We start from the raw sequence: 25074 nt of genomic DNA, 5'->3' as shown, positions 1-25074 counted from the left end.
GAAGTCATGTTCAGGATTCAAGATGGGGGAGAGATGGGAGGAAATGGTTCTAGGGAATTCTAGAGTGTTTGGGGCCAAAGTGTCCATCCTGAATCTCCGATGGGGAGGAATGAATATTTGAACAGTAAATGGAAATAAAATGGGGGTAAGAACGCTGAGAGACCAGGTTGCTATGGGCTGTGTGTGTTTCTACAGAAAGTCTATGTTGAAATCTAATTCTCGGCCAACACCATAAAAAGATGGGGCCTTTCAGGTGATTAGGAATAGAGTCAGGTCCCAGGGAGTGTGTTCCCTCCTTCCATGTGACAACAGAGGAAGACAATGGTACCTATGTGAAAAGGTCCCTCACAAGACACCAGGCCCACTGACACCATCATCTGGGACTCTCAACCGCCAGAACTGTGGTCAGTATGAGTCTACTGTTTATTATCTATCCCATGTAAGGTGTTTGGTTAGAGTAGGCCAGACAGGGTAAGACATGAGTTCCTGCTAAACTGGGAGAAACCACTCATGAACAAGCCTTGATGAGGAGGAAAAGGAAGAGGAACAACGGAAGAAGGTTCTGGAAGGAGACATGGCGGCCCAGCAATGACCTGCTGTGGGGAACTCTGGTGGGCAGAGACTACAGACAGGTCCATTCCTGAGAGGTCATGGGGAAGGAGGTAGAGAGAGGCTTCGTCTTCCTCTGAGTCCTGCCAGACAAGTGACTTCATCTTGGGGGTCACTGAGGTAAGATTGTAAGCCTGAAGGGGTGCCAAACACACCAGGGGACAGCTGGCTGCAAGGGAGGAGAGTGGGCCACACATCGGATTAGAAGCCATTAATGTACTAGTGGAAACAGAGCTGGCCCGAGGGTATGGTGGGTGACCAAGAGAGGGCCCAGAGCAGGAGGCAGGACTCCATCAAATAGACAAGAGGATGGTGCGCTGCCCAGAGAGCACAAGGCCCCTGAAGGCCAATGCTGAATTCCACACCCGCCTTGTCCAAGACTTTTAAGAATGTGGTAATGAAGAGGATGCGATAATGGCAGTACCTCACGAGAGAAGGCGGGAGCTCTGCTAACTGCTAAGGCAAGAGGGGGGGCATGGGCAAGACTAGGGATTTTATCCAGATGATCCAACCATGGCACCATTGGGTGTATCTGCTGTCCTCTGCCTCCATCTCCTCCTTCAACACGCAGACACTGGCTTTGTTTGTTTGTTTGTTTGTTTGTTTCTGAAACAGGGTTTCTCTGTGTAGCCTTGGCTGTCCTGGACTCACTTTGTAGACCAGGCTGGCCTCGAACTCAGAGAGATCGGCCTGCCTCTGCCTCCTGAGTGCTGAGATTAAAGGCGTGTGCAACTGTGCCTGGCTCTTGATTGTGCTTGCTGTCCTCATCCATGGACTTCCACTGTCTCCTCTGTGTGCTAGTCTACCCGCTGCGTCACTGTCTCCTCTGTGTACTAGTCTACCCGCTGCGTCACTGTCTCCTCTGTGTACTAGTCTACCCGCTGCGTCACTGTCTCCTCTGTGTACTAGTCTACCCGCTGCGTCACTGTCTCCTCTGTGTACTAGTCTACCCGCTGCGTCACTGTCTCCTCTGTGTACTAGTCTACCCGCTGCGTCACTGTCTCCTCTGTGTACTAGTCTATCCACTGCGTCACTGTCTCCTCTGTGTACCAGTCTATCCGCTGCGTCACTGTCTCCTCTGTGTACCAGTCTACCCGCTGCGTCACTGTCTCCTCTGTGTGCTAGTCTATCCGCTGCGTCACTGTCTCCTCTGTGTGCTAGTCTATCTGCTGCGTCACTGTCTCCTCTGTGTGCTAGTCTACCCGCTGCGTCAGTGTCTCCTCTGTGTACTAGTCTATCCGCTGCATCACTGTCTCCTCTGTGTGCTAGTCTACCCGCTGCGTCACTGTCTCCTCTGTGTACTAGTCTATCCGCTGCGTCACTGTCTCCTCTGTGTGCTAGTCTATCCGCTGCGTCACTGTCTCCTCTGTGTACTAGTCTACCCGCTGCGTCACTGTCTCCTCTGTGTACTAGTCTACCCGCTGCGTCACTGTCTCCTCTGTGTACTAGTCTACCCGCTGCGTCACTGTCTCCTCTGTGTACTAGTCTACCCGCTGCGTCACTGTCTCCTCTGTGTACTAGTCTATCCACTGCGTCACTGTCTCCTCTGTGTACCAGTCTATCCGCTGCGTCACTGTCTCCTCTGTGTACCAGTCTACCCGCTGCGTCACTGTCTCCTCTGTGTGCTAGTCTATCCGCTGCGTCACTGTCTCCTCTGTGTGCTAGTCTACCCGCTGCGTCACTGTCTCCTCTGTGTACTAGTCTATCCGCTGCGTCACTGTCTCCTCTGTGTGCTAGTCTATCCGCTGCGTCACTGTCTCCTCTGTGTGCTAGTCTACCCGCTGCGTCACTGTCTCCTCTGTGTACTAGTCTATCCGCTGCGTCACTGTCTCCTCTGTGTGCTAGTCTATCTGCTGCGTCACTGTCTCCTCTGTGTGCTAGTCTACCCGCTGCGTCACTGTCTCCTCTGTGTACTAGTCTACCCGCTGCGTCACTGTCTCCTCTGTGTACTAGTCTATCCGCTGCGTCACTGTCTCCTCTGTGTGCTAGTCTACCCGCTGCGTCACTGTCTCCTCTGTGTACTAGTCTATCCGCTGCGTCACTGTCTCCTCTGTGTGCTAGTCTATCCGCTGCGTCACTGTCTCCTCTGTGTGCTAGTCTATCCGCTGCGTCACTGTCTCCTCTGTGTGCTAGTCTATCCGCTGCGTCACTGTCTCCTCTGTGTGCTAGTCTACCCGCTGCGTCACTGTCTCCTCTGTGTACTAGTCTATCCGCTGCGTCACTGTCTCCTCTGTGTGCTAGTCTATCCGCTGCGTCACTGTCTCCTCTGTGTGCTAGTCTATCCGCTGCGTCACTGTCTCCTCTGTGTGCTAGTCTACCCGCTGCGTCACTGTCTCCTCTGTGTACTAGTCTATCCGCTGCATCACTGTCTCCTCTGTGTGCTAGTCTACCCGCTGCGTCACTGTCTCCTCTGTGTACTAGTCTATCCGCTGCGTCACTGTCTCCTCTGTGTGCTAGTCTATCCGCTGCGTCACTGTCTCCTCTGTGTGCTAGTCTACCCGCTGCGTCACTGTCTCCTCTGTGTACTAGTCTATCCGCTGCGTCACTGTCTCCTCTGTGTGCTAGTCTATCTGCTGCGTCACTGTCTCCTCTGTGTGCTAGTCTACCCGCTGCGTCACTGTCTCCTCTGTGTACTAGTCTACCCGCTGCGTCACTGTCTCCTCTGTGTACTAGTCTACCCGCTGCGTCACTGTCTCCTCTGTGTACTAGTCTATCTGCTGCGTCACTGTCTCCTCTGTGTGCTAGTCTACCCGCTGCGTCAGTGTCTCCTCTGTGTATCAGTCTACCCGCTGCGTCAGTGTCTCCTCTGTGTACCAGTCTACCCGCTGCGTCAGTGTCTCCTCTGTGTACTAGTCTATCTGCTGCGTCACTGTCTCCTCTGTGTACTAGTCTACCTGCTGCGTCACTGTCTCCTCTGTGTACCAGTCTACCCGCTGCGTCACTGTCTCCTCTGTGTGCTAGTCTATCCGCTGCGTCACTGTCTCCTCTGTGTGCTAGTCTATCCGCTGCGTCAGTGTCTCCTCTGTGTACTAGTCTATCCGCTGCGTCACTGTCTCCTCTGTGTACTAGTCTATCCGCTGCGTCACTGTCTCCTCTGTGTGCTAGTCTACCCGCTGCGTCACTGTCTACCTGAATTCAGTCTTCTTCTCTCAGAGATCACTCCCGTGGTTTCTGCTTCTCGTTATTGGTACGTTTTTTCATTTCTGCTGATGGACACATGAAAGTGTGTTCCTTTGTAAACTGATATTCAAATTAAGTGTGGGCCTCAAGAGATCTATGGCCTAGTCCAGTAAGATAGGTGCAGGGTTTTTTTTGTTTTTGTTTTTTTCAAGACAGAGTTTCTCTGTGTAGCCGTGGCTGTCCTGGATTTATTCTGTAGACCAGTCTGGCCTCAAACTCACAGAGATTCACCTGCCTTTGCCTCTCTTGAGTGCTGGGATTACAGGTGTGCCAAGAATCTTTCTTTCTTTTTAAGTTGAGGAGCCAAAGTCTCACTATACAGCCCATGTTGGCCTCTAACTCACAATCTTCCTGTCTCAGATTACTGTAAGAGACATCAATTTTGTATACAAACAGGATCGTATGTAGTCCAGGCTGGACTCAAAATCCCTGTGTAACTTATCACGGCCTTGAACTCCCGACCCGCCTGCCGCCATCTCCCAGTTACTGAGATAATAGATGTACGCAGCATGCCCAACAGCAAGTTATTCTCACCCAGCAACCTGACAGCCAACTATGATCATTTCTTTGGGAATTTAAACACCCCCCTGCAGTGTGCGTGTGCGTGTGCGTGTGTGTGTGTGTGTGTGTGTGTGTGTGTGTGTGTGCGTGTGCGTGTGCACCCTGTGAATTCCAGGCTTGGCGATCAGCTCCTGGGGACTTTCCGGTACACACATCTTGCACCTGCCTTTCAGTGGGTTCCATTCTGAGATCACACAGGCAAGTGCTTTACTTACCTTTATCTCCTCATCTCATTGCATCTTACTGAAAGGTGGGCTGTGGCACATGACTACATACTGAATTACTTTTTTTGACTTACTTGTATTTCTAATTCTAAATAGATGTATGTTTCTGTGCGCATGTTGAGGGGAGTGTGTGCACATGTGAGCACAGGTGCCCACAGAGGCCAGAGAGGGTTTTGGAGCTGGAGCTGGAGTTACAGATGATTGTGAGCTATCTGCCATGAGTGTTGGGAACTGAATTCGGGTCCTCTGCAAGAGTATGCACTTTTAACCACTGAGCTACCTCTCCAGCCTTAAATTCCTCACTTGTTCTCTCAAATTTTGCCTGCCTGGTGTTTTTTAGTTTTAGTTTTAGTTTTTTTAAGGCCTGGAACAAGGTGCCTGATAGAGAAAATAATTCAAGCCAGTTTTTGAAAAGGCCACTCCCTTCATCTCTGAGATACTCCAATTCCCATAGAAGAGAAATGGTGGGCTGGTTCTCAACTTTCATTTCTTTCCTCTCTGCAGAGGGATTTTCTTGTAATTCTCTAACCTTTGGGCCCACCACAGGGGAGTTTCCAGGCTGTGGGACAGAAAGGGCAGGGGCAAGGAGTGAGAGGAACCGAGGAAAGAGGGCAAGGCCAGGGCCCCTGCTGGACCTTGTAGCTCCAATGCTCAGAGGCAGGGAGGGGATCTGGCACCTGGCAGATAACTACCTCTTGCCTTGTCAGGAAATCAAAAGCTACTTCAGAGAGAGGAATTCGTGTGGGGAACCAAGACAGGGAAGTGATTTTAAATCTGCACAATAAGCTCCTTCAAGAGTGAAGCCAGCTCTGGAAAAATTTAACCCTACACAGGCCTCTAGCCACACCTGGCTACTCCCTGTCCCAGTGGATGCTCAAAGCCCACGCCTGCCTCCTCACCCAGGGCCTACCAAGACAATTCCTCCTCAACCTTCAGTTTCTAGCGAGTATCCCAAAGCATCATTTTTTTCAGCCTAGACATGAGGACAGATTTTATTTTTTTGAGACAGTGTCTTTCACTGACCTGGAACCTGTCAGGTAGGCCCGGCTGGCTAGTCAGTGAGCCCGGTTTCAACCTGTCTCTGCCTCCCCAGCTCTGGGATCACATGTGTGCACAACTCTTGGCTTTCTTAGTGGATTCTGGGCCTAGAACTCAGGTCTGAACCCTCCCTCGCCCTGGTGCCAGACTGAGAGAAAAACAGCCCCAAAACTCACCGACAAATTCCGGTGTCCCAAAAATGTTTTTAAATTCAACTCCATCTTCTATTTCGTGAGCCAGGCCAAAGTCAATCAGCTTGATGTGTGGGATAGGAAAGCTCTTGTCCAACAACATGATGTTTTCTGGCTGGAGAACAAAACAGAAAGAAGGCAGGAGAGTAGTTAGAGTTTTGAGTTTAAGTATCGGGGTGTGGCGGGGCTTCGTGCTCCTCTTGGGGGGTGAGGGGGCAGGGAAGGGAAGAGACTAAACAGCCAAGTTCTTGTTTTTTTGTGTGTTCCAGGTCTTCTGTGACCCAGCAACCAGGGTCAAAGGCCAGCTTGTACTAACCCTGTACTGACCGTGAAACTAGAGAACCAGGCTCTAATCTCCTGTCTGTCTCCGAATGGAAGACCCCTCAGTGTGGTACCCTGCTTTCTCGTCCGTCAGATGGGATCACTCGGATACCTGTAGCCACCTCCCTGCATGAGTGCGATGTGAGAGGGACACATGGCTTCCCCTAGGTCTATACACAAGGCTTGCTAGCCTTGACTGCCTGTGTGACCTCCCTCTTTGGCTCTGGCCAGCCAGCTTCCTGTTGACTTTCTTTGAGACTAATCAACTTTTCTCTGTGTGTTTAACTAATTTTGGCTTTTGGCAGGACACAGGAAAAAAAAATGTACCTGATTTCCAGGGAAAATACCAGCTGCCCAAGCTATTTCCGGCCGTGAAACAGCTGCTGGCCTGACACAACAGTGCAGGCCTGGCTGAGAGAAAAGGAGACACTGACTAGACCCTCACAGTCTTCTTTGTCTCTTCGTCATCCTTCTCCCGGCTCCCAGGGGATCTGGGACAGGGACCTGTGTCTGCCTTCTTCATTCTTACCCAAGTCCCCAGACAAGAAAGGGAATGGTCCCAGCACTCGGGAGGCAAAGTCAGGTGGACTGCTGTGAGTTCAAGGCCAGCCTGGTCTACAAAATGAGTCCAGGACAACCAAGGCTATACAGAGAAATCCTGTCTCAAAAAAACAAAAAAAAAAGGAAAGAAAGAAAACCAAAACCAAAAATACCCCCAAAAAACCAAAAAACAAAAAAACCCAACAACAACAACAAAAAAAAAAAAAAAAGAAAGAAAGAAAGAAAGAAAGAAAAGACAGGAAATGGGCAGGTCCATCTGCGTAGTCATTTTTCCTCCACTCTGTCATTGACTGTCTTAGATTCCATTAACTTGTACTGTCCTGAAAGCTTCACACACGCAAACCCTTATAAGCAACATTCATGGCAGTATCTCCACAAGAGCCCCAAAGTATAAGATGCCCATTGGCTGATGAAGAGATAAAGTGTGACATGCCCACAGCACATATAATATTCACTTAATTTTTTTTTCCAGACTGGGGACTGAGTCCGGGGCCTCTGTTATGTGAGGTAGGTACTCTCGCCATCCCTAAGAAAACTACTTGATGATAAAAAGGAATGAAACAAATGAAAGATAAAAGGGAATTCAGTACTGATCTATGTTACAGTGTAGATAAGGCCTGAAAGTGTTACACTAACCAGGTGTCAGGCTGCATGCCTGACACCCTAGAACCCAGGGTACTAAGGAGGAAGAGGGAAGTGGATTTAAGGTCAGCCTGGGCTGTATCCTAAGCCTCTCCCAAAAGGAGGACGAGGGGGAGGAGGAAGAGGAGGAGGAGGAGGAGGAGGAAGAAAACATGCAAAAAGAGAGGAAACATACACAAAAAGGCACATAATACAGGATTCTGTTTATAAGAGATACACACAGAGACCAGGCACATGCAGGTGGACAGAAAGTACATTTGTAGTCAAATAAGACTTGGGAAATAGGGCCAGGGAGGCGGCTCAGCATGGAAAGCAGTGGTTCACAACCTTCCCAAAGCTGCGACCCTTTGATACAGCTCCTCGCAATGTGGTGGACGCCTCCACCCCCGCCCCCGCCCCGACCATGACAGTGTTTCACTGCTACTTCATAACTGCAATTCTGCTACTGTTATGAATCATATTATAAATATCTGATACGCAGGATATCTGCTATGTGACCCCCAAAGGGGCCAGTACTCACAGGTTGAGAACGGCTGATGTAAAGGAATTTTCTGCCAAGCCTAATGACGTGAGTTCAATCCTTGGGATCCACATGGAGAGACCTGACTGCACCAAGTTGATCTTTGACCTCCATGTGCACTGTTGCATGTGCACAAATACACACACACACACACACACACACACATATATATATATATACATTTTTTTTAAAGACGGAAGAGCTGCACAGTGGTGGTGCACACCTTTAACCCCAGCACTCAGAACGCAGAGACAGGTGGATCTCTGTGATTTTGTGGCCAGCCTGGTGTACAGAGTGAGTTCCAGGACAGCAGGGCTACCCAGAGAAACCCTGTCTTTAAAAACAAACAAACAAACAACAACAAAAGTCTGAGGAACAGGTAGGGACTGCTAAAGTATATATGGTTTCTTTGAGGGGGTGATAAAAATATTCTAAAATTAACTCCAAAATTGCACTGTGCGTGATTGTGCTTTTGGTTATAAAATCTATACTTTATATACAGCAAGCGGTGGGTTGTGTCATTTGTGGACTACAGCTCAGGAAGGCTGTTAACCAAACAGATGTTCGAGAGGATCGGAAGCCACCACTCTCAAGAGAGCCGAGGAGTCCCACTTTGCCATAAGTGCTGATGACTGCCCACCTTTGCTTACACTGCTCTCTCCACCTGGAGTCCTCGGGTCCGCCTGCCCCAGGACAATCCTGCCTGGGTTTACAGTCTTGCTCAAACTTCCTCTCCCTAGAAGACATTCCTAACAGCCCTACCCAAGCCCGAGCAGACCCAGGTCACCCCTAGGCCTCTGCCTGTTGTGCTTTTTTTGTCAGGACATCTGGCTGCTCTCTGCAGTCCAGCGGCCCCTGCTCTCCTTCCTGACTCCACGGCCAGAACTATCCTCAACTTGAGGGAGAGCTCAGACCTAAAAGATGCCCTCCTACCCTAAACGCTGTGTGGGTCCCTCATGGTGACCCACTGAGAATGGCCCTAAACTCATGCTTAATCTAGTCTGGCCACCCCCCACCCCCAACACATACACCAGGTGTCTCTGGTTCCCTGAAGTCTCAGTGACCTCCTGTCACCGCAGCTAGAGACTTAGACTCAAGGGAGCTAAGGTCCCCTCCCTTACAATTTTTCCACTTTTTTTTTTCTTTTTTGGTTTGTTTAAATAACACGTTTCCTATTGCATTTTAAAAGCTGGTTTATTTTTTCTTCCCCTCTGGAGATTACTCTCAACTTTATTTTGAAAATGTGTCAAAGTCCTTTCCCAAGGCGGATCAGATTTTCAGCCTCTGCAGAGGGGAGTGTGAGGGCAGAGGAGGGAGGTCAGGAGACAAGATCCAGGTGGGTGGCCCCATTCTAGTGTTTCTATTCTAGTGACCCTGGCCCCGCACCCTGATGGCTGCCGCAGGAGCACCATGCTATTCCCTGCACTGTGATACATCGCCCCCCCCCCCCCCACACACACTATCCAGCTCCTCCCTGCCGGGCAGCTTCTCCTCCATGCTACCCACATCATTAGCCAGCTTGTCACGTCCGTCGTCTCCAGGGATGAGGCCAGGAGACGCCAGGCCCTAGACTATCCTGACCGCCTCAGCTCAGAACCCAGCCCAGCACAATAATGCAACGGGAGCCATGGGCCACAGAGATGGTCACCCCAGCCCCCGAGATCTTCAGGGGTGCAGAGCAGCAGAGAGAAGGCATCAAAGAACTGAGGCTGAAATCTCTAAGGCAGTGATGCCCTGAGAGAGGAGACAGCCCCTGGCCGGGTGGGTGGCTCACGTCTGTAGCTCACGGCGCACAGGAAATGGTCTGCCCACTGGCTTGGAAGGATGGCAGAAGACTACATCTTCTTACCAGAGGCCCATCTGCTTCCAGCCCTGCCTGCCTGTTCCCCTGTCCTGCCGCCTCCCCAAAGCTGGTGATGCTCATTCTCCTTTCAGTTAAGATGGTCAGTCTCCTCCAAGAGCTCTTGCCTCATGGCCCCTCCCTCTCCAGCTCCCAAACACCCTGCGCTTCCCCACTAGAGCACTTCCTTTAGTCTTTCGTTCCAAAGTAGAGCCCCTCTGGTTACTTATGCGTCTCCCTCCAAAGGGCCTCAAGCTTCCTAAGCAATTTGTTCTAGCATCTCCCCAGAGCTTAAGACAGAGCCTGGCAGCCCCCAAGTGCTCATTAAGTATTTCCCTGAGAGAAGACAAGTACCGTTTATGAAGCCGACGCAATATGCAGCACCTAGTGCCAACCGAACACATGGTATAGACCCAGCACCTAGTGCCAGCCAAATACATGGCATAGTTTACACCTCACTCAGCTGCCTCCAGCGCTATTATCATCCCTTTCCTATTAAAAAAGAAGCCAAGACACGGGCCAAGGGACATGGGGATTTAAGCATTTATCTGTCATACCCAATGCTCTTGCTCCACCCTCTAGAACAGTGGATCTCCGCCTGCCTAACACTGCGACCCTTTAATACAAGTTCCATGTGTTGTGGCGACTCCGGTTGAGAACCACTTGAAGCGATCCCTCCCTCCCTACTTGAGCTGGGGAACCCATGCAGAGCTTAGTGTCTGGAGCAGGCACCTGACTGCCACCCACGGGATGCCTTTTCTTCTGGGGATGCTCTCATGCAGAGGAAGCATCTTCCAGACCACGTCCCTAGCCTGGTTCTCACACCCCTAAGCTCAGTGCCCTCACCTCAGACAAGAAAAGGGAACAGAGGAGAGGAGAACTCAGCTCAGTGCTTAAAAGCTCCGCTCTCGGCACCCATGTCAAGCTGGTCACAATAGTCTGTGACTCCAGCTCCTCCAAGCGATCTGACACCCTCTTCTGGCTTCCAAAGACACTTGCATATATGTGGCATTATACACACAGACATGAACATAAGTAAAAATAGGGAGTGGTTTGTCCTGGGAGGAGAGGACACAAGAAGAGGCATGGCCGAAGGGGCATCAGCCTGGGAGGTGGCCTTAGGGATGCAGGAATACTCTGCTGAGTGCTGAGGCCTGGGTCTCTTGTTCCCACCTCACCAGCTACTCAACGGGCTACTTGGATGAGAGGGCCCTGTATACTCAGACCTGCCCTGGCTGGGCGCAGACAGGCCACTGGCTCGCTGCCACCAGATCGGTTATATTGCTGCTTCCAGGCCACCAAGGGGTTCCAGGCTTGCCGGAGAACATGGGCTCCCTTCTTTGGAGTGTTCCCCAAGGTGCTTTTTTTTTTTTTTTTTTTTTTTTTGGCTTTTTGAGACAGGGTCTCTCTGCATTAGCCTTGGCTGTCCTGGAGTCGCTTTGTAGACCAGGCTGGCCTCGAACTCACAGCGATCCACCTGCCTCTGCCTCTGCTGGGATTAAAGGCATGTGCCGCCACAGCCTGCTTCCCAAGGCTTCCTTTTGCTGTCTCGGCCTCCAGTAACAGCCTGACCATTTCCAGGGACCAGAGACTCGTCTCGGTGCTCTACATGATCCTTGCAGCCACCCTGAGAGGTTGGTGCTACTAGCGTTCCCATTCCACAGATGCAGGAAACTGAGGCCCAGAGAACTAAAAGACTTGCCCAAGGCCCGTCAGCTCAGGATGGCAGGCGAGCTTCCCCTGCAGTCCAGCCCCTCATCCTACACCACCCAGTCTTGTTAAATATCCCAGTGACCACCAGAAGCCCGTTCCTATGACTGAGGCACTCATATCCCTGCTCCGGTCCCACCCTAGCCCCAGCTACCTTTCCAGCCTTGCAGAGGACCCACACCTGCACCCTACACCTGGACTCCACACCTGGACCCCACACTCGGACCCCACACTCGGACCCCACACTTGGACCGGTCCTCTCATTCAGATCACTTCTGGTCCATCCTTGGAAGCAGCTCTATTCTTTTTCAAGATTTTATTTAATATTCATACATGCATATAACGTTTCAGTCAACCCCCACCTCCCATCCCCCCCCCCCAATCCCTGCCTCCACCGAGCCCGTTTAGTGCTCCTATATATATGTATAGGCATGAGTAGCCTCCCTGGGCCTGCATACCTGAGGAAAACACTCTGCCGAGCTGTAGCTGCTCTTCTTGCCTGGACTCTCTGCTATTCTTCTCCTCGTTTTTTCCAAGCCGTGCCTCACGACCCTGTTCCTTTTACTCCCTTATTTTCAAGGCTCTAAGCGTCCGGAGCCAACAGTGCTTGCTGGCTGTCTTAACTGTAGGCTGTCTCTCATCTGTAATGACACTTTCCTAGGTGGGTGACCTTTTCTCCCTAGGGAAATCCCATTCAATTCAAGGCTCCCAGCATTGCCTCTGCTATCTTGCCTGCTGACTATTCCATTAACATTCACATAAATACAGTGAAAGAATTCCAGGCAGGGTTTTCCTCTTTTTCTGCCTGGTGTAAGCCCTTTCCCACCACCAGGAGTGCCAGAGAGCCCCTCCTGGCCAGAGAGCTGTTAATAGAGCCTGAAAGGAAGCCTGGGATTGGGCAAAGGGGCAGTTCCCAGGTCATGGTCCCTGATCCCACCTCCTTGAATAGAACACTGTGGTAGACAAGAGCCCGAGACTGGGGCTTGGAAAGAGTTTCAGGCCACGAGCAAAGGTGCTAAGCTTAATAAACAGACCTTGCTTTTTCTTTGGGTCCAGCTCCCAACTCTTAAGTACGCCATCGGACGCCGTCCAAAGTCCCTCTAGCAATTTTGAGGTGACACAAATTTCCAAGATAGCTGGGCAAATGTCTGCTGCTCTGAGCCCCAAGGTTGGACATGAAAAGGATCCCGTGTCTATGCCTCAGGTAAGGAAGGAAATGAAATATAGGCTGCAGTAGTGCCAGGAAGCTGGGCCGCAGCCAGACTACCCTGTGGGTAGCACAATTCTACCCACCCTCCTCGCCCCGGTCTTCCTCCTCCAACAGTATTCACTTCACCCACGCACCTGACATCACCCCCAAAGCATGGCTGGGGGAGGCACCACATTCTTCAGGTGCTGCAGCCCAGCCCAGAACACAGAGTGCTGCCACCCGGTGATGTGGTTGGGTGGGATTGCCCCCACCTGTCAAAACAGACATGCCCAGCTTGGCCTGCCAAGCAGGTAGGCCGCCTGGGAGAAGCCAACGTGCCCTGGGAGAAGTCAACGTGGCCCAGAGGTGCCAGCTGTTGTACCAACTAGGAAGCTAGTCCTCTAAGGGAGACCCGTACCCCATGGGACTAGCCAAGCATGCCCAATGGTTAGGACAGGATGAAGGCAACCTTAAGGACTATGACATAAAGTGTGGAACACAAGGGCTCTGCATCACGCAGGTCTGGGTTCACCTCTCGGCTCTACCACTGAAAATACAAAACATGGGCAAAGTCACTGGGCCTCTTTGGGTGGGGGGAGGAGGGAGACTCTCCTCCCTATCTATAAAGTGGGGGTGTGCCTACCAGGTCATTGCATTGTTCTGAGGGTTCAGAGAGATGGTTCATACATGCAGAGGAGTATGGTCCCCGAGAGAGGCTGTAGCCCGTTGGGTCCTCTCTGGGGGTGGGGCCTGAGTCTGTGAAGAACGTGCCCCTGCACGAGCCACTGTCCCCATGCTCACATTCCTGATTCCCTTCCCCACCCTGTTTTGCCTCCTAGCTTTACAATGTGGGGGGGGGGGCACAGGATCTGGGCAATCTTTTAGTCAGTCATGTTGCAGGGGTGCCCAGAGAGGCCAAGGAGCTGTCAAGAAGAGTCAGACCTCAAGTGCGCTGAGCCACAGATCGATGTCCTCCCCAGGGGCCTCAGGTGGCCTGCCCACTGCTGGTGAGGCTGAGGCTTGTGTTATGGGGACAAGGGCACTTCCTGGATGATCCAAGCCCAAGCCCAGATTGGTCAGGTACCCCTGAGCAACCTGAGAAAGCAAGACAGATCATAGGCAACCTTGACCCTCAAGCCTCCAGCACAGCTAATGCCCAACGCCATATTCAAAGGCTTCCTGGCCCTTTGGCCCCTACTGCCAGCTCAGTATCCACGTCATCCCCACTACCTGCCACCACCGCGCTAACCAGAAGACACCCCCATCCTAACAGCCCCTCTCTGCCTCACAGTAAAAACTCAACACCCACACAAGAATGTCTATGACCTCCAACACACTACCGGTTCTCACCCAAGGCCTGCGAAATCGCTACACATGCCTCTGGCAGAACACCGCCAGCACAACAACCACTTCCTTACATGTCCCGCCCACACTGGTTCAGGAAGGAAGTCAGGGCCTTTGCCTCCTACTGCTGTCTCTAGCGTGCAAGAGTGGCCAGCCTTGTAGTAGGTGTTCCATTACTGGCTACAAGCAAGCAGACGAATAAGCCAGCACACAGACACATGCACTTCTCACATACCCCATTTTCAGAGAGTCGGTGTGGACAATGGCTAACAGCGCAGGCCTCGGCACCTGGGCTCTCCCTCCATGCTGCCATGAGCAGCAGTAATGGCTAACAGCGCAGGCCTCGGCATCTGGGCTCTCCCTCTGCGCTGCCATGAGCAGCAGTAATGGCTAACAGCGCAGGCCTCGGCATCTGGGCTCTCCCTCCGCGCTGCCATGAGCAGCGGTGATGGCTAAAAGCGCGGGCCTCGGCATCTGGGCTCTCCCTCCACGCTGCCATGAGCAGCAGTCTGGCAGTGGGCAAGCTCCCTAACTTTTCTCATCTACAAATTAGGAACAATGATGAAAGCTACTTCTCGATCGGTGGGTCTCAGCCTTCCTAATGCTGCGACCCTTTATATACAGTTCCTCACGCTGTGGTGACCCTCCCCCCCGCTGCAACCATAAATTATCATTGCTACTTCATAACTGCAATTTTGCAACCATCATGGATTGTAATGTAAATATCCATGGTTCCCGGTGGTCTTGGGCGACCCCTGTGAGATCATTCAACTCCCACAGGCGTCATGACCCACAGATTCAGAACTGCTGCTTTAGAGTCTTATGAGGAAGGTCCAACATGCTATACAAAGTGGCCCATGGCCCATAGGCATTATCCTCAGCGCTGTGGCTAGCCTGCTGATTCCCGCTCAGAATGAGGGTCTGGTCATCTGCCATCCTTTCAAGAACAGCCCAAACTCTGTCTCTCCCGGGGTTCATGATCCAAATCAGCAGCCCAGCATTTCTCCTCCCCAAGCACCTGAGAGCCATTTCCACCTGTAGCACCACTGCCCCCCAAGCACTCTGGGAGTAAGTCTTTTGTGGTTGTTATTTGGTTTTGGTTTTGTCTGTTTGTTTTAAGACAGGCTTTCTCTGTGTAGCCTTAGCTGTCCTGTACTCACTTCATAGACCAGGCTGGCCTCGAACTTACATCAATCTGCCTGCCTCTGTCTTCTGAGTGCTGGGATTAAAGGCTTGTGCCACCATGCCTGGCTTTTGGTTTTTGTTTTTTTGAGATAGGATCTCACTCTGTAGCACAGGCTAGCCTAGAACAGACGGTGATCCTGCCTCAACTTTCTGAGCACTAGGAGTGACAGGGATGAACCATCATGCTAGGCTTCTTGCTTCCCCCATTGCATTCATATAGAAAAAATATTTTTGCATGGCAAGGTGGTGCACGCCTGTAATCCAGCACTCAGGAGGCAAAGGCAGGCAGATCTCTGAGTTCAAGGCCAGCCTGGTCTACAACACGCATGCAGGACAGCCAAGGATACACAGAGAAATCCTGTCTTAGAAAAAAAAAGAAAAGAAAAGAAAGAAAGAAGAAATAATATATCTTTCCAATGGTCCTCATAGCATCTAGCTAGCACATTATGTAGATGGTACAGAAAAACTCTCAGAACTTAACGGTTTGTAAAGCCATCATGCTTGTCCTCTGATCTCCACTGTGTGAGGCCATCCTGTCATGGTTCAGGCCACACAGATAGGGGAAAAAAAACGAAGGCAAGAGAGGTCAGAGGTTTGTGAAGGTGTCTCGGCCAAAAGTAGGGGCTTGAGCTGAGTCTACATCTGTGTGTTCTCTGCTCCTCAGGCCCCTCTCTTCCTCTGGTGACGCAGCCATGTCCTGGGACCCCCCGGCCTGCCAGCACAGTGGGCATTTCACATTGGCTCTGGTGCCTCAGGGTACTGCCCCTGCTCCCTACTTTTCCCAGAAGAGCCACAGCTGTGGCGTAGGGAAGGGCTGACCCCAGCTACCCTTAGATTTGTCAAACCGCAGCCTCCACCCACTGGCCAGCAGAGGGGCCACCATGTGGCTCTGACCCCTTGCCCTCTGTTAGGAAAAGCAGGAAAGGAAACCACCATCTGTTCTTTCTCTGCTCTATGGGAAAGGAGGAGAAGCACTTTGTTTGTTTTTGAGAAAGGTTCTCACTAGGGAGCTCTGGCTGGCCTAGAACTCGCTATGTAGACCTAGCTGGTAGTCCTCCTGTGCCTCCCAAGTGCTGGGATAATAGGTGTGTCACCTCATCTCACTCTAAACCTTCACAGTCAAGGCCCATGCTAGGACCACTGGTGTCCAGTGATGGGTCAGTCGGCACACAGGCTTCAGCCTGTACAGGGCGTCAAGCAACCCTAGCTCTGGAATCTCCACATATAGATCCGGGGAGATACTAGGCGAGGGTGGGATTGGCTACTGCTCCCGTCTAAGCCATGAAGATCTGACCTGGACACTAGTATTCTGGGTTCCATGCTGTGTCTGGGGGCCCCCAACGATCCAGAGGCCAGTTGCTTCTTAGAATCCCCTGAGGACCACATTAAAAATACCAAATTAACTAACTCCAACCCCAGGAGTGGGCTCCCAGTCGATGCTGTAAGGCAAGCTCTGCAGAGAACCACAGTGATTCCCTGTGAGTGAGCACTCAGCCTTTGTCACCAGGGATGACTCTGGCACCAGACAGACGTGGCAATGCGTGCACATACTAACTATTAATGTACAGTTTTTAAATGAGACTAAAATCTTAGAAATGATGTAACCAGGTGGGAAATTAGCCACATAAAGGGAAGGTAGCCTGTCCTACCTTCGAGTTGCACAGGGATAAAGACAGAGCAGAAATTGAGGGAATGGCCAGCCAGTGACTGGCCAAGCTTGAGACCCATACTATGAGAGAGAGAGCCCACCTCTGACACTCTTGGTGATATTCTGCTATACTTGCAGGCAGGAGCCTAGCATAACCGTCATCTGAGAGGTTCCACCCAGCAGCTGATGGAAACAGATGCAGAGATCCACAGCCAAACATTAAGCTGTGGAAGATCGGGGAGGAAGAATAGAAGGAGCCAGAGGGCTCAAGGACACGGGAAAAACAAAAACAAAACAAAAAACCCTACAGAATCAATCAACCTGGGCTCATAGGTGCTCACAGACACTGAACAACCAGAGAGCATAGATGGATGGACCTAGGCCTTTTGTACATATAAAACAGTTGTGCATCTCAGTCTTCATGAGGGACTCCCTAACAGCAGGACCAGGAGCTCCATCTGACTCTGTTGCCTGCCTTTGGACCCCTTTCCCCTAACTGGCTGCCTTGTCTAGCTTCCATAGGAGAAGGTGCACTTAGCCCTACTGCGACGTGATATGCCAAGGCAGGTTGATATCCATGGGAGGCCTTCCCTTTTCTGAAAAGAAAGGGAGGATGGGAGGGAGGGAAGGTGAGAGGGAGGGAGTGGGAAAAGAGGAGGAAGGGTGAGCTTCCTCCAGGATGTAAATAAATAAAATTAATTAATAAAAAGAAAGTTAAATAAAACGATATATTTTTTTTAAAGGAATAAGATTAGGCCAGATAGCTGAGCGTGATGGCGCATGCCTTTAATTCCAGCACTCGGGAGGCAGAAGCAGGTGGATCTCTGTGAGTTCAAGGCCAGCCTGGTCTACAGAGTGAGTCCAGGACAGCCAAGGCTACACAGAGAAACAAAAAAATAAAACAATAAAATAAAAAATAAAAAAGATTAGGCCAGACAGTGGTGGCACACATCTGTAATCCTAGCACTCTGAGAGGCAGAAGCAGGAGGTCAGGTGTCCATGGTCATCTTTGGCTATGTGACAAGTCTGAAGCCAGACCGGCCTACATGAGATCCTGTCTCAGAAAAACAAAACAAAAAGGACAGACCAGCCCAGACCTTGGATTAACTGTGTGGCTAGCAAGTGCCACTCTGTCATCTGATACTTGTGTGCTCTTAAGTGTGTTACTCTCTCTGTTTGGTTTATAAAAATACGACATCACCTTCTGCTGCCATGAGGAAAAAGAGCCGTAAGCAAGCTGCACTCTAGAAAGTACTATTTTTAAAGTGTCACCATTATCACTCTCATGAAAGCTTGAGCAGCGGTCTCTAGGACGCTGTGGCCATAAGGACAACACTAAAGATGGTTCCGGGTGTAAAGAAGCTCGGGGTCTGGGGGGTGGATTCCTGTTCTGGAACTCACGCTCTTACTAGTGTCCATAAAGAACAAGCCTCCTCAGAGTTTTGGGCTTCCGGATTACGTACATCATTCCTCGAGATTTATTATTTTTGCTTTAATATACCACCAGTCCTGGGGACCATCTTCTACTTGAGCTTTCTCGGGCTAAATTTGGTGGATGGAGAGGAAAAAGGATGCACCCAGGCCCAGAGGAGAAGCTCTCTAAACTAAGTACAAGACCATATACAAACACGCTCTACAAGATCTTTATTTGTACTGAGACCACGTACAAAGGTGAGGTTTCCAGGTAGCTCTGAGGCCTATTTCCTGGTGTTCTGATCTACAGACATCCTGTCTGATGGTCCCTCATACCCACAGGCAGTCAGCCCCTGTCTCTCCTAATAAAGTAACAACATTTATTCTTCCACCTAACCTACCCAAGTCTGTGTCCAGTTTATAGCACGCTCGGAAATGGTCTCCTCTCTGTCTGAGGAAAGAGCTCACTCCTTGGAAGTGGGCATGGTTAGCAGACAGAGTTATTATGTTCATCTCTCTGAAGACATTTTGAGTCGAAGGAAGGGACTGTGCCACACTAAGCGCTGTCCCCTGGATTGTAGTAGGCCCTAATAAATGTGCACACTGGTGAACTTACTGCACCCTGCCTGTAAGTTCTTTCGTACTTTAGTGAAAGGGTGCTGAGGTACCACAACATCCTAGGCTGCATCTGGTTGTCACTAAGGTGTTCGTTCATTTGTTCAGTTGCTCAGCAAGGAGCCACTCACTTCACATCAGGAAGTGATTCGCAAAGATCAGTGTTCCCAGAAGAAGTTTGCACCCAGGGCAACAGAAGCAAAGGGGCTGCTTAATTCTCAGCTACACTTTTGGCAGAGGCTTTCCAGAAGAAAGGACATTTCTGCTGGATCTTATAGGATGAGCAGGAATGCCCTGGTCATCCATGGTCTCTAGAATTCCCTGGAAGGTGGGCCTATGCCTGTGGAGGATTATCTCATGTCAATGGATGTAGAGAGACCCTCAGGTAATGTGGGTGGGGCCCTCCCCTCAACATTCTCTCTCTGCTTTTTTTTTTTTTTTTTACGATTTATTTATTTATTAAGTATACAATGTTCTGCCTGCATGTATACTTGTACCCTGGAAGAGGGCACCAGATCTCCTTATAGATGGTTGTGAGCCACCATGTGGTTGCTGGGACTTGAACTCAAGACCTTTGGAACAGCAACCAGTGCTTTTAACCTCTGAGCCATCTCTCCAGCCCCTCTCTCTCTGCTTCTTGACTCTATACGATGCCCCACTGCTTCAAACTCCTGCTGCCATGACTTTCTGATGGACCGTCCTGTCCCCTTGAACTGTGAGCTGAAATGAACCCTTTCTCCCTTTTATCACAGGCAGAGAAACTAAGGCCGCTCCCCAGGAGGTCGTTCACATCACAAAGGCAGGCCAGACAGGACAGCTCACCCTCCTCAGCCATGGCTCCTTCAAGCTGGAAAGAGGACCCAGGGAAGAGGCACCAAATGAGGCAAGGAGATGGCCAGGTGGCTGCATCCCAGGGAAGCCAGGCTTCCCCGTAAGAGAACACAAGCCAGGAGGGGGAAAGAGCCGCTCAGCACAGACAAGGCAAGCTAAGGAGGACACGTCACTTTCAGATGGTAGGAAGCAGCATGGGACCAAGAAACCTCTTCCAGGTTACCAGCCGGCTGTATTCCTCCAAACTAGTGGAAAATTCCAGTGCAGCAGCACATTCTGGGTATACAAGGTGTCTCCACAGCCATGAGGAAAATCTGTTTATGGTCCAGATGCTGCTCATCGGTTCTCAAAGTTGCCTTTCCGGGCCTAGGCCAAGGAACCCATGAGAAGGGGTACATCGGAAAGTTCAGGGTGGATCTGGCAGTCATGGCGCACACCTTTAATCCCATTACTTGGGAGGCAGAAGCAGGTGGATCTCTAAATGTGGGGCCAGCCTGGTCTACAGAGAAAATTCCTGGATGGCCAGAGCTACTCAGAGAAAAACTCTGTCTTGAAAAACAAACAAAGATTATATATATATCAGACGCTGGGGATGCATGGCGTGGCTATGGGTGGGCTTAGCAGCATCCTCACCCTACGTGCACCAGCAGGGTGAACTCAGACTGTCGCTAGGCCATGGAAAATGCCCAGACTGAGCCTGAGAGGCAGAAATAGCCCTGTCAGCCACATTCGTTCACAACCAAGTGTCAGCTCTCTGCATTACCGAGTTTATTTTCCTGGTCTAGGAGAGCCCAAAACATTGTAATGAGAGTTGTGTTTTCTTTTCCACCCTTCTGGGAGGGGAGGTCACAATAACACCACACAACACGCACTCTGGAGGCATCACTTAGCGCTGCTCTCCTCTTAGACCAACTCTGCCAGGTAGGTGGCACTATCTGCGGCAGGGCTGAAAAACCAAGGTTCGGCTGTCCGGTGTATGGCAGGGTGAAGCAGAAAGCCCAACACAGCTGACTCCAACCAAGGCTGCCCTTCACCCGAGCACACCCTCCCACCTCTAACAGCCACTAGAGAAAAGACAAAGGGAGCCAGTGAAAACCCAAGAAAATAAGCTAGTTGCCCACAGTGTTGTCAGGAAGGAGGCCCAGATGGCAGTCCTGGCAGACCGTTACCCACCTGGTACATCACCACCCTACTGTCCAAAAGCTTGTCCAGACCCATCCTCCACTAGAACCCCAACTTTTATTTTGTGACACCTGAGGGGACTCTGTAAGACATCTTCAGTACAAGTACCTTTTAAAAACTGTGACAACCGGTTTGGGGGGGGGGGGGAAACGCTAGAATAAGGAGCCAGGACAGGATCTATGCCCGAGAACTGCACCCGCATCCCGAGGTGGCTGCTGTGAGCCTGTGGGCGTTGTCACATTCTCTCGGGATCAGTCCCTCACACCAAAGCTTGGTGTCATTGTGGATCTGTCTCCTCCTTAACTTCACATGAAATTAGGCCCATCTCTCTTGCACCAATCTCCTGAGAAAAGAGAAACTTGCCACACAGGTGGGTGGTGGCGCACGCCTTTAATCTCAGCACTCAGGAGGCAGAGGCAGGGGAATCTATACGTTCAAGGCCAGCCTGGTCTATAGAGTGAGTTCCAGGACATCCAAAGCTGCACAGAGAAATCCTGTCTCCAAAATAAAAAAAGAAAAAGAAAAAAAACAAAAAGAAAAGAAAGAAAGAAAGAAAAGAAAGAAAAATGAAAGAAAAGAGAAGAGCTAAGCCCATAAAGGAAAGCTGCACAGAGCACAGAAGACAGGCTTTCCACATGGAAGACTGCATAGACAGCCAGGTGTGCTGGTGCACATCTGTACGCCCAGCAGGCAGGAGAATCAAGAGTTCAAGGCCAGCCTTAGCTGAACACCAAGTTTGAGAACAGCCTGGGCTATCTGAGAGTATGACTCAAAAGCAAACAAAGAAGCAAATAGCAACAAACAGCGGGCAGGTGGCCTCCATCAACAGGAATGCATTCATGAGTTGAAGGGACTTCAAGGACTCATCTATCTGCAAAGGCCCATCTGGGTGTGAGCTCAGTTACTCAGGGAGCGATTCTTCTGCCTTGGCCACGGTTGTATACTCTCTGCAGTTATACGTGGTCACGGTGAACTTTCCCGACCCTGAACACCAGTTACCACAAATGATCAGTGGGCCCTGGAAGCAATCTTGTGGCTCTAGTTTGGGGTGAGGTCGGAGCAGGCAGCTCCTTGGGCTCCAAGATCCATAATCTCTGGTGAGGAGACACAGAAGGCCACGCTGTGCTGGCTCTAGAGTGTCCGCCAACCTCAGCAATTCTGCAAACCCTGCTGGCTCTGCCCACTCATGCCCTCGCTCTCCCTTTGCCAGGAAGTTTCCTCTTGTGAAATGAGTTTTGTTTCAATGCTGCTGCTTTAAAGGATGCCTCACCTGCTCCCTAGAACAGAGCAAGTGTTTCTAGCTGACCAAAGAGCTCCTTGCAGTCAGCCGTGTGCGCAGAAAACCTGATAGGAGACGCGAAACTGAGGTGGACGTTTGCAACAGGTCGTCTCTCTCCCCAAGGTCAGGGTGTGGGGTTGAAGGTGGGGGTTGGGCCTTCGGACACTGCACCCCTCCTATGGAGGATGAGGAGACAGGGTCCCTCCTACCTAAACACTCTTTCACTTTACTCCCCTGACTGACCTTGAGATCAAAGTGAGCAATTTTCTTTGTGTGGAGGTAGTTCACCCCGTCCAGGATCTGCCTAATGAAGCTGGTGGCTTCCTCCTCGCTTAAGGACTCCTTCTGGGCCAGGAAATCGAACAGCTCTCCTCCGGACACCCTGGAAGACACAGGTGGGGAGGGCCAGGCCCAGTTAGTTCTGTACGCTGTGAGGCCTGGCTCCTGGGTGCAGGCCCTACACCTGACTCTCAGGTGGTCTAGAAGGTGGAAGCTCCCTATGTGGAGCTTGGTTTAACCAGCACCAAATACTGGCTTTGCCTCTGTCTTTCTGTTGGGCCTCAGAGTAAAGAATCTCTATCAGGGTGTTCCCAGAGAGCCGGGCATGGTGGCGCAGGGCTGTAATCCCAGCACTCCTGAGGCAGAGATCACTGTGAGTTTAAGGCCAGCCTGGTCTACCAGGTGAGTCTAGGACAGCCAAGGCTACACAGAGAAACCTTGTGTTGAAAAAGAAAATTATCTCTGAGAATTCATTGCACCCACCAGACCAATGAATGACACCATCCCCTCACCCAAGAATCACGAAAGGAGAAACCACAGACCACCCAAGGCACACCAGCCCGTCACGTCATGGACCCCACAGACCACCCAAGGCACACCAGCCCGTCACGTCATGGACCCCACAGACCACCCAAGGCACACCAGCCCGTCACGTCATGGACCCCACAGACCACCCAAGGCACACCAGCCCGTCACGTCATGGACCCCACAGACCACCCAAGGCACACCAGCCCGTCACGTCATGGACCCCACAGACCACCCAAGGCACACCAGCCTGTCACGTCATGGACCCCACAGACCACCCAAGGCACACCAGCCCGTCACGTCATGGACCCCTCCAATATGCCTTTGCCCTGTAAACCACCAGGTAACAAATTCCTTCAGCTCTGGACTCAACTAAGATTTTCCCTGCTTGTGGTACAGCCCACTTGGAAACTCTCCAGACCTAGTGTCTGATCCCATGACGTGTTCTGCATGTGTATTGACCCTTTACACCTTGCACTGCACATGTATACATTTGTGTACACATGCATGTAGAAGCAGGACGCATATGACAAGTGTCTGTCTCAAGTACTCTCTGTCTTACATTTTTAAGACAAGGTCTCTCACTAACCCAGAGCTCAGGGATTCAGCTAGCCTGGATGCCAGCAAGCTCTTCCTGTCTCTTCTTCCCCTGTGCAGAGATGAGAGATGTGTATCTTTAATGTGGGAGCTTGGGATTTGAACCTGGGTCTTCATGCTTATGTAGCAAGCACTTTACCAATAGAGCCATGCCCATAGTCCTGGCATCAACCTGCATTATTTTTTAAAATTCTACAATTTAGCCAGGCTTGGTGGTACGTGCTTTTTATCTCAGAATTTAGGAGATGGGGGAAGACAGACCTTTGTGAGTTCCAGGACGCCAGGTTATGTAGAAGGATCCTATATGTCACAGATGCATGATATCATATGTGGTACCATATATATCATATATATGGTTTCTTTGGCTTTTCTTAGCTCTTCTGTAACTTACAAATAATTGTGTGAAGTGTGGTATGTTGTAATAATTAAAGTTACATCCCCGTAGTCTCAAGCACTCGAGGGACAAAAACAGGAGGACTGTCACAAACTTGAGGCCAGCCCAGTCTATATAGCCAGCCGGAGACAAAGTGAGACCCTAACTCAGAAAGGATGAAACCAAAATGAAACAAAAGTAATTGATGAAGAACTTGTAGTTGCTGAGGTACTAATGGGTAGGTTTGGGCTACCAGCCACTCAGTCTTCTTTCTGTCTCTAACCTCAGCGATCGTTATAAATAAATAACAGGTGCCCTGCTGTGGCTGTCTGTGAGCCTGTAATTCTCACTTCCCCAAAGGAAGCTTTGTAAGCGCCCTAAGCAATAAGGGGCTTCAGGCAGCACACCCTGTATGACGGACGCACATATTAACTACAGGGCCAGATCTTCCTCCTTCCCCTACCACCGAGGAATCAGACACAGCCTGACTGCAAGCGTGTGCCATGGGCTATGTCAATCACGTAGCATGGCATCACTCTGTCCCCTCTGAGACCTACAGAAGAGATCACTTGCCCCTTGTGGGCCTAAACTCTCATTAAAGCCTTTGCCATATCTCCCTGTCTATCTACAGCCCTAATAATTCTTCTAATAAATCTCTTACCCCAAAGGACAATCTGCCCCAGCCCCGTGTTTCCTGTGAACCCCAAACAGAAACCTTTCAGTTATACAGGAAGACCATTATGAAGTAAGTTCCCCCAGACAAGGCTCCTGGTGCCTTGCTCTTGAATTTCCAGCCTTGAGAAGTGTAAGAAATAAATACCAGTTTGTGGTATTTTGTTGCATAGCTGCTTGAAGACCCTAATGTGGGATGTTTGTATTGAGTGGGGCGATACTGTGACCAAAACCCAAGCAAACTAAACTAAAAATATGGAAGTGGCTTCAGAGGTAGGTAAGATGCTGGGGCCAGATGCGTTGTGAAATGCATCCTGGGATAAGTCTTCAATGCTGTAAGTGAACTGCAGAGAATGGTTCTGGGGAAGAGAGGGCTGGGAAGGAAAGGAGGGGAGTCCCAACACCCTGAAAGTAGCTGAGTGGTTCTGAATAGGACCCAGGGAGAAATACAGACGGTGCTGCCATTCTGATGAGGTTTGCAGATAGAACTGAGGAGCAAGGCATCAAGGGAAGTATTTTGTTACCAAACTTGTAATAAAAGAGCA

At 50.6% G+C, this 25074-nt stretch overlaps 1 protein-coding gene across 8 annotated transcripts in view; it reads right to left on the bottom strand.

The window, feature by feature from the left end:
* DAPK2 (death associated protein kinase 2) overlaps window positions 1-25074 on the bottom strand; it is a 124332-nt gene that overhangs the window by 22178 nt on the left and 77080 nt on the right. For 7 of the 8 annotated variants that reach the window (XM_084782378.1, XM_084782385.1, XM_084782379.1 and 4 more), the window contains 2 exons: window positions 22327-22465; window positions 5789-5918 (listed from right to left, as the gene is read on the bottom strand). In XM_084782378.1, the coding sequence (XP_084638504.1) occupies window positions 5789-5918; window positions 22327-22465 (269 nt within the window). The remainder of the gene's footprint in view (window positions 1-5788; window positions 5919-22326; window positions 22466-25074) is intronic. The other variant, XM_084782381.1, reaches the window with a different exon arrangement.

This window comes from Acomys minous (genome assembly GCF_964271855.1).
Source record: "Acomys minous genome assembly, chromosome: 5".
Lineage (NCBI taxonomy): Eukaryota > Metazoa > Chordata > Mammalia > Rodentia > Muridae > Acomys > Acomys minous.
The sequence above is the reverse complement of the archived record's forward strand: the minus strand, read 5'-3'. Positions and strand labels throughout refer to the sequence as shown.